At 43.4% G+C, this 9,581-nt stretch overlaps 3 protein-coding genes across 3 annotated transcripts in view; 2 read left to right on the top strand and 1 right to left on the bottom strand.

The window, feature by feature from the left end:
• Positions 1–229: 229 nt before the first annotated feature.
• LOC103517407 (protein FEV-like) lies at positions 230–1,919 on the top strand (the record flags this gene model as incomplete). Its single annotated transcript, XM_008482439.3, has 2 exons — positions 230–468; positions 1,598–1,919. Coding segments are annotated over 2 exons (465 nt in total), but the record flags the coding sequence as incomplete, so codon positions are not given.
• A 486-nt stretch (positions 1,920–2,405) lies between these two features.
• LOC103517406 (protein FEV-like) lies at positions 2,406–5,112 on the top strand. The gene is made up of 2 exons (XM_008482438.3): positions 2,406–2,437; positions 4,791–5,112. Exons 1-2 carry the CDS (start codon positions 2,406–2,408, stop codon positions 5,014–5,016), a joined length of 258 nt encoding a protein of 85 aa, XP_008480660.1. The 3' UTR covers positions 5,017–5,112.
• A 169-nt stretch (positions 5,113–5,281) lies between these two features.
• The window catches only part of LOC103517403 (cytochrome P450 302a1, mitochondrial), an 8,272-nt gene continuing 3,972 nt past the window's right edge, over positions 5,282–9,581 (bottom strand). Inside the window, exons 4-8 of the mRNA XM_017447442.2 lie at positions 8,430–8,611; positions 7,713–7,917; positions 6,978–7,377; positions 6,644–6,850; positions 5,282–5,731 (exon numbers count right to left, since the gene is read on the bottom strand). Coding sequence (XP_017302931.1) covers positions 5,621–5,731; positions 6,644–6,850; positions 6,978–7,377; positions 7,713–7,917; positions 8,430–8,611 — 1,105 coding nt within the window. The 3' untranslated portion in view covers positions 5,282–5,620. The remainder of the gene's footprint in view (positions 5,732–6,643; positions 6,851–6,977; positions 7,378–7,712; positions 7,918–8,429; positions 8,612–9,581) is intronic.

Here is a 9,581-nt window from a genome sequence, read left to right as displayed (position 1 = left end):
GAAAGAAATTCACAGATTACTAGAATTAAGGAGCGCGGTAGCGCGAAGACACAGACCACATGAGTCTAATGCAGTAGTTTCATTCCTACGAAATGAAACGGTCGTGAAACACCTTCTTTTTTAAGGAACCATTTTCAGTTCAATTCCTTCTCCTCTTATTCTTCCACTCCTTCTTGTTCTTCCTTCTCCTTCTTTAACCCTACTAATTATTTGTCCATTGTGTTTGTTTTCAGATCCGTACGAGCTGGCATGTGCTGTTAGCCGTGGTCTGAGTGGGAGCGGTGGTCAAGTACAGCTATGGCAGTTCCTACTAGAACTATTGGGGGAACCTAGTAATGGCGGCGTTATAGTATGGGAGGGAAGTCAGGGAGAATTTCGATTGGTGGATCCAGATGAGGTGGCTAGGCGATGGGGACTGCGCAAGTCCAAACCCAACATGAACTATGACAAGCTGAGCCGCGCTCTCAGGTAAGTTCAACATGAACTATTACAAGCTGAGCCGCGCTCTCAGGTAAGTTCAACATGAACTATGACAAGCTGAGCCGCGCTCTCAGGTAAGTTCAACATGAACTATGACAAGCTGAGCCACGCTCTCAGGTAAGTCCAACATGAACTATGACAAGCTGAGCCGCGCTCTCAGGTAAGTTCAACATGAACTATGACAAGCTGAGCCGCGCTCTCAGGTAAGTTCAACATGAACTATGACAAGCTGAGCCACGCTCTCAGGTAAGTCCAACATGAACTATGACAAGCTGAGCCACGCTCTCAGGTAAGTCCAACATGAACTATGACAAGCTGAGCCGCGCTCTCAGGTAAGTCCAACATGAACTATGACAAGTTGAGCCACGCTCTCAGGTAAGTTCAACGTGAACTATGACAAGTTGAGCCACGCTCTCAGGTAAGTCCAACATGAACTATGACAAGCTGAGCCGCGCTCTCAGGTAAATCTTTTTTCAAGAAGTTCAGTAGAGGGAACTTTTTTCTGAAGAGTTTTGATGAGGAAATTGTCTTATCTAGCCAGCCTAGTTAGCTTGGTAGGTAGCGCGTCTGCCTTCTAAGCGCTAGGCCGCGGGTTCAAAGTTCAACATGAACTATGACAAGCTGAGCCGCGCTCTCAGGTAAGTTCAACATGAACTATGACAAGCTGAGCCGCGCTCTCAGGTAAATCTTTTTTCAAGAAGTTCGTCTTATCTAGCCAGCCTAGTTAGCTTGGTAGGTAGCGCGTCTGCCTTCTAAGCGCTAAGCCGTGGGTTCGATTCCCGCCCGGGGTAGATTTTATCTCGAAACGGCTGGCTTTCTCCTATACTTTTTGCCTTCACTCTTCGATTTTGGGACGATAAGACCTTAGCTGTTACAGTTCCCTCTATCAAACCTACCTAAAAAAAGGTCTTATCGTCCCAAAAACGATGAGGGAAGGAGGATAGGATATCAGAAAGCCTGCCATTTTGATAACAAACCTTTTCACCTGTAGAATAAAGTTGGCCCGGACGGGAATCGAATCCGCCACCTAGCGCTTACAAGATTACCCTCCAAGCGAACTAGGCTGGTATGGGAACATGTGTCTTGAATAAAGTGTCTATTTGACGTTTATTTCCAGGTATTACTACGACAAAAACATCATGACCAAAGTCCACGGCAAGAGGTACGCCTACCGGTTTGATTTCCAAGGCCTTATGCTCGCCTGTCAAGCGTCCAATACAAGCGACGCCTACAAGCTGCATCAGACGTCCTATAGCCACGCCCCCCACTCTACTAACTCCGCCCCCCTACCGCCCCCGCCTTCCTATTGGTCCATATATACCTCTCCTCCAGGTGGTGTGTAAGGTCACGGTACTAACCACGCACAACGTTACTTAACTTGAGTGATCCGTGAGGAACTGGTGCATTGAACGTGCTGTCGCCGGTATAGGATAGGAATATAAACTAAAAACTGGAAATAAATAAATATGAACTTTATTTTTTCGCAATGTGATTATTTTTTATTATTATTATTTTTTCGAAAGACTTTACTTGACACAAAAAAAAATAAAGTAAAAATAATAATGATAATAATAATGCTATCTTTGTAAATATAAGTTCAATAAGTACCTGGGTACATATGTAAATTATTGAATCTGTAAATAAATGCCTTGTTATGGTTAGTTACTTCTGAAGAAATTTTGAGCCGCGCTCTCAGGTAAGTCCAACATGAACTATGACAAGCTGAGCCGCGCTCTCAGGTAAGTCCAACATGAACTAATATGACAAGCTGAGCCACGCTCTCAGGTAAGTCCAACATGAACTATGACAAGCTGAGCCGCGCTCTCAGGTAAGTCCAACATGAACTATGACAAGTTGAGCCACGCTCTCAGGTAAGTTCAACGTGAACTATGACAAGTTGAGCCACGCTCTCAGGTAAGTTCAACATGAACTATGACAAGCTGAGCCGCGCTCTCAGGTAAGTTCAACATGAACTATGACAAGCTGAGCCAATATAAACTCCATGAATTGGTTGGAAGTTAGCTGCTTGGTGCAGTTTTGTTTTGATTGTGCAGAATTTTCCCAATAACCAGGCTGCAACCGCTGCAATGAAAGTTACAATAATGAACACCGCGCGGGTAGGTACAATAGGTACATACATTGTATGACATTACGACATTGAATAGCACTACTAACATGTTGAAACATTCTGTGAGAATTCGAATGATATAGTACTCGACTAATAAAATAAAATACTCGTAATACAATGTATGTATACTGAATTACTGAAGAGTTGTAGAGGTTAGAGAAGGAAAAAGGAAACTCGAAAATAAATAAATAAAGTGAAATCTAATAAGAAAAGGAAGGAAACTTCTTCTTGTCTCAATATCAGGGATTATTATTATTGTGCCGCCATCTTGCATTATCCCCCCCTGCTGGGCCAATAGTAACACTTCCTTAATCCCTGTGAAAAGTCTTCAGGATCTTAGTTTCAAAATCCCGATGCTTTCTGCTCCCCTTATAACTTTGAGTTGGAACATCAAGCCTTGACTAGGGGAAAGTTCAGTTTTTTTTTCTCCCTTTTTTCTAAAGTCAGATCAGCTAAAAAATCGCATCTTGTTGCTTTGCAAAATTCAGTGGAAGTGTTGTCTGAAAGTTCGTCAATTTTCTCCTCGCACGCAATCATCAATTTCATTCAGAAATGATAGCATGATAGGAAATCTTCGTCAGATGAATTTGTACTCGATAAGCTTGAATTCAGTGGAGATGGTCTTACTACACTTCTGTTGCTCACATCCCTTGATTCTCTTGTGTCAGGATTGAAATTAAAATGAATATTAGTATACTAATACCTGTCCTATACTCTATATGTACAATGTACGGTACATAGATAGATACTTAAAATGGAAATTTTCTACAGTTTTAGGATTATCGATTTTTATGATTAATTGACCTAAAAATTACAAAGAAGACACCAATCTGAAATGATGTATAAAAAGACTAAATTAAAATGCATATTACGTAGGTATTGCATGAGTGCTGAGTGCATTTAAATAAATGCACGATTTGATTGAATGATTTTTTTTTTTTTAATCCCAAAACAAAAATGAAGAGTGAAATAAAGAAAGAGTGGAAAGACCTGGTGTTGGCCGACACTCGTCATCGGTATTAACTCTGCATTTACCGTCACATGAACCATCCGGAATAACCCAGATTTACATGCGTTTATACGTCTACCGTTGCACCTTTGACATGTTTGGCAACGTAGCCTACTTTTTTGATGACTCCTTGCTGCCATATCCATCTGGATAACGTATAAACTAAAATGCATATTACGTAGGTACCTATTGCATGAGTGCTGAGTGCATTATTCTAATAGATTTACTCCAAACAATGCTCTAACAAGCATATGTGGCCCACGGACCATTACCGTTCTGTAACCCAGGGACCGCTGGTTCCTCCTATACTTTTTGCCTTCACTCTTCGATTTTGGGACGATAAGACCTTAGCTGTTACAGTTCCCTCTATCAAACCTACCTAAAAAAAAGGTCTTATCGTCCCGATGAGAGAAGGAGGACAGGGTATCAGAAAGCCTGCCATTTTGATAACGAACCTTTTCACCTTAGAATAAAGTTGGCCCCGGACGGGAATCGAATCCCCCGCTGGTTCGATACTCGCCAGGAAAATGTCTGTCTCCAGCTAGCAGCTCCTTGCTCTACACTGGTAAATCAAAACCCCATTACCCTCTCTCATTTTAAACCGCTGGTTCGATACTCGCCAGGAAAATGTCTGTCTCCAGCTAGCAGCTCCTTGCTCTACACTGGTAAATCAAAACCCCATTACCCTCGCATTTTAAGTTTATTCTTATGATTTAACATTTTTGACCGAACGAAGTGAAGGTCTACGTTTTAACTCGACCGTTTTGCATTTGGTTTGGATGTTTGAATGTTGAATGTATGTTCCGCTATAACTCCCGATTGCCTGGTCCGATTTTGATGAAATTTGGTACACATCTTTATTGAATCATGACACGTCGATCCTTGAAATTCCCAGAAAGATTTAACATTTTTGACCGAACGAAGTGAAGGTCTACGTTTTAACTCGACCGTTTTGCATTTGGTTTGGATGTTTGAAAGTATGTTCCGCTATAACTCCCGATTGCCTGGTCCGATTTTGATGAAATTTGGTACACATCTTTATTGAATCAAGACACGTCGATCCTTGAAGATCGAATCCCCCACCTAGCGCTTACAAGATTACCCTCCAAGCGAACTAGGCTGGTATGGGAACATGTGTCTTGAATAAAGTGTCTATTTAACGTTTATTTCCAGGTATTACTACGACAAAAACATCATGACCAAAGTCCACGGCAAGAGGTACGCCTACCGGTTTGATTTCCAAGGCCTTATGCTCGCCTGTCAAGCGTCCAATACAAGCGACGCCTACAAGCTGCATCAGACGTCCTATAGCCACGCCCCCCACTCTACTAACTCCGCCCCCCTACCGCCCCCGCCTTCCTATTGGTCCATATATACCTCTCCTCCAGGTGGTGTGTAAGGTCACGGTACTAACCACGCACAACGTTACTTAACTTGAGTGATCCGTGAGGAACTGGTGCATTGAACGTGCTGTCGCCGGTATAGGATAGGAATATAAACTAAAAACTGGAAATAAATAAATATGAACTTTATTTTTTCGCAATGTGATTATTTTTTATTATTATTATTTTTTCGAAAGACTTTACTTGACACAAAAAAAAATAAAGTAAAAATAATAATGATAATAATAATGCTATCTTTGTAAATATAAGTTCAATAAGTACCTGGGTACATATGTAAATTATTGAATCTGTAAATAAATGCCTTGTTATGGTTAGTTACTTCTGAAGAAATTTGTACATGAGTTTTCATATATCGATAGATAGGAGGCTGGCTAGGAGAAAGCCAGCCATTCCTAGAACGAACATTATCTGTTTAGGATACAAACCGCCCCGGGCAGGAATCAAACCCACTATCAAGTAGACCTGACAGTTCGCCTGAGAGAATTATTATTGCTGCCAGGTACGCCTGTCAGGTCTACCTGATGGTGAAAGGCCGGTCTTACAAGGTAGATGTGCTAGCCTCCATGCGGTGACAAGCATACCGCCTACGCCTACTCTCATCTACTCCCTCGCGATAAATTCCAATGTTACAGGTTGATCTGGTCTATTTATCAATAGGGATTTGGAGTCCATGATACTTCCATGCCACTTAATCTGGTATCGGTTGACCAACTGGAAACAAACAACACACAGGTACGTCCTAATGTAGGTATCACACAGGTACATCATAATGTAGGTATCACACAGGTACGTCATAATGTAGGTATCACACAGGTACGTCATAATGTAGGTATCACACAGGTACGTCATAATGCAGGTATCACACAGGTACGTCATAATGTAGGTATCACACAGGTACGTCATAAATTCATAATGTAGGTATCACACAGGTACGTCATAATGTAGGTATCACTTATAGAATTGTCTAGAACCCAGCATTTATAGAATTGTCTAGAACCCAGCATTAATGTGTTTCATAAGTTCCCTGTTGTTTTATTTCCACTTACTTTCATGATGAGCACCTGCAAGTTTTGCTCCGCACTTCGCCTTGCAATACAAGTCCTGGGCCCATGACCAAATGGTAAAACCAGGTAGGGACTGACACATTGCTTGGCTGGGTCCTTACGCAGCCATCGCTCTGGTATGAATTGGTCAGGACTCGGGAAATATTGAGACAGTCTACATGATACTTGGTTCTGAGTTACAGCTAATGTCTGAAACCAAATCACAGTATGTAGGTAATTACACCATAATATGTAGAGTGTAGAGTATCATTTGTTTAATTTCACAGGTAAAGTTCGATTCCCGCTTATGAATTGTCTAGAGCCCAGCATTTATAGAATTGTCTAGAGCCCAGCATTTATAGAATTGTCTAGAGCCCAGCATTTATAGAATTGTCTACAACCCAGCATTTATAGAATTGTCTAGAACCCAGCATTTATAGAATTGTCTAGAACCCAGCATTTATAGAATTGTCTAGAGCCCAGCATTTATAGAATTGTCTAGAGCCCAGCATTTATAGAATTGTCTAAAACCCAGCATTAATGTGTTTCATAAGTTCCCTGTTGTTTTATTTCCACTTACTTTCATGATGAGCACCTGCAAGTTTTGCTCCGCACTTCGCCTTGCAATGCAAGTCCTGGGCCCATGACCAAATGGTAAAACCAGGTAGGGACTGACACATTGCTTGGCTGGGTCCTCACGCAGCCATCGCTCTGGTATAAATTGGTCAGGACCCGGGAAATATTGAGACAGTCTACATGATACTTGGTTCTGAGTTACAGCTAATGTCTGAAACCAAATCACAGTATGTACCTAGGTAATTACACCATAATATGTAGAGTGTAGAGTATCATTTGCTTAATTTCACAGGTAAAGTTCGATTCCCGCTTAAACACACAGAAAGTAGATAACTCACCCCAGCCGGTACATGATATCCGGATAGTACTGTCTCCTTGTTTAGTATCCGGCCTACACCCACAGATATTGGACTTAGCCGGAACGTCTCCTTGAGTACCGCCTTAGCATAAGCGCAACCATCATAGTCTGCGCTTGTTACAGATCCGCGCTTCAGATGTTTGACGGCGCTAAACAGGCGCTGCTGGGCACTCGCGCTCCGACTAATATGATAAAGAAGGAAGCATGTCGTGTAAGCTGAAGTGTCTATACCAGCTAGAAGAATGTCCACACTCATACCAACAATGTCTCGCCTACTCAGCTTTGGGTTCGCCAGGTAATTCTCGAGTAGTGAGGTTGCTTGGTTTGTCTGAACAGAGGCTACCCTGGAGGACTTCTGGCTGATGAACTTGAGGGCTTGTCTGCGAAACGAATGAGATGAACGGAAAGTTCATGAAATTTCCTAATTATAAAATTCTTACTACATCGAAAGATTAGTAAGAAGAGGTTCAGTGAATTGTAAAACTTACCCTGCGTCGCGGCCCCAAAAAAAAAAAAAAAAAAAAAAAAAAAAAAAAACTGATCGGGGCCAAGATTTAGTGAACAAATTTCCGTCTTGATGATCCAGCATATTAATGGAAAGTCTTTTGTCTCTTATCGCCCATTCATCTCTTCGTGTATTTGAGAGTTTGACCACACATAATAATGGATCTCTAAAGGTTAGGTGGAAGATTCCACTACTCACACCATGACTTACTCTTCAATAAATCCGTGAGCCATCTTGAGTTTCTTGTAGAGAGGAGTGTCAAACTTGCGCCACAGTTGCGGCCCGTTGTCTGTTTTTAGCACACAACTATTGGCAGTATAAGCGGCCTCTATTAACTTGGAACTGAGTGATTGGGACGAGATTTGATCTGCCGTGAAACTGTGCAGTCTCTTCTCAAACGCCACCAAACACATGACTGAAACCAAAATAACCATAACTAACTGAGTTTGAGTAAACTCTAGAAATCATTCAGACGAAGTCCGGCTACGAGAATGCTGAAGAAACAATCAAACCCTAAAATCGAATGAGAACATTCAATTTAGGTGTTAAGCATACATACGAGGTCCGACAATACAGTTCCCGGAATGTCCCCATACCTCCGCACCTACTGCACATAGACATAGAGAAACCAAATTTTCCAGGAGATTGATCTTTCCTCTTTAGTAGCTACTGTATTCTACTAATCGAGTAGCTACCAGTGTGAAGATTGGTGTGAAATCGGAATTGATTGTAATGTCCACTCTACTCACGCTCAAACAGTCTGATAGATCGCCTCATGCCGTCTGTCCATGAGCCATATGTAGGTAGACTCTTATTATGATGATACATCATACTCCGAGGCTTAGGTTTAGGTGTAGAGGCAAAACAGCCAAGCTTCTATACGAACCTGAGGTAGACTCTTGGTAGGTATATTGCTATATTGCTTACTTTCGAGATAAAGGCGCGATAGTTCAGGTAAGAAATCCTGAAATGTTGCTCGTTGTCCAATGCGGAGTTCTATGAACTCATCCATAACTTGATTGACAAGATCTAGATGAGAACGGACATGTTTGATTTCACTGAATCCCTTCTGTAGTTCACTGCGAATCCTACACCATTCCTTGCCGTTCCTGAAAACAGAGATATAACCTGAAATACACCTCCACTCACCTCCACCTCCAGTCACCTCCACCTCCAGTCACCCCCACCTCCATACATCTCCACCTCCACCTCCAGTCACCTCCACCTCCAGTCACCCCCACCTCCATACATCTCCACCTCCACCTCCATACACCTCCACCTTCAGTCACCTCCACCTCCAGTCACCTCCACCTCCATACACCTCCACCTCCAGTCACCTCCACCTCCAGTCACCTCCACCTCCATACACCTCCACCTCAATACACCTCCACCTCTATTCACCTCCACCTCCATTCACCTCCACCTCCAGTCACCTCCACCTCCATTCACCTCCACCTCCATTCACCTCCACCTCCATTCACCTCGACCTCCATTCACCTCCACCTCCAGTCACCTCCACCTCCAGTCACCTCCACCTCCATTCACCTCCACCTCCATACACCTCCACTTCCACCTCCAGTCACCTCCAGTCACCCCCACCTCCATACATCTCCACCTCCACACCTCCATTCACCTCCACCTCCATTCACCTCCACCTCCATTCACCTCCACCTCCATTCACCTCCACCTCCATTCACCTCCACCTCCAGTCACCTCCACCTCCAGTCACCCCCACCTCCATACATCTCCACCTCCACCTCCATACACCTCCACCTTCAGTCACCTCCACCTTCAGTCACCTCCACCTCCAGTCACCTCCACCTCCATACACCTCCACCTCCATTCACCTCCACCTCCAGTCACCTCCACCTCCAGTCACCTCCACCTCCAGTCACCTCCACCTCCATACACCTCCACCTCAATACACCTCCACCTCCATTCACCTCCACCTCCAGTCACCTCCACCTCCATTCACCTCCACCTCCATACACCTCCACTTCCACCTCCAGTCACCTCCAGTCACCCCCACCTCCATACATCTCCACCTCCAGTCACCTCCACCTCCAGTCACCTCCACCT

Source organism: Diaphorina citri, unplaced genomic scaffold (assembly GCF_000475195.1).
Source record: "Diaphorina citri unplaced genomic scaffold, Diaci psyllid genome assembly version 1.1 scaffold1836, whole genome shotgun sequence".
NCBI lineage: Eukaryota > Metazoa > Arthropoda > Insecta > Hemiptera > Psyllidae > Diaphorina > Diaphorina citri.
Note: the sequence above shows the minus strand (reverse complement) of the source record. Positions and strands in the feature narration are given on the sequence as shown.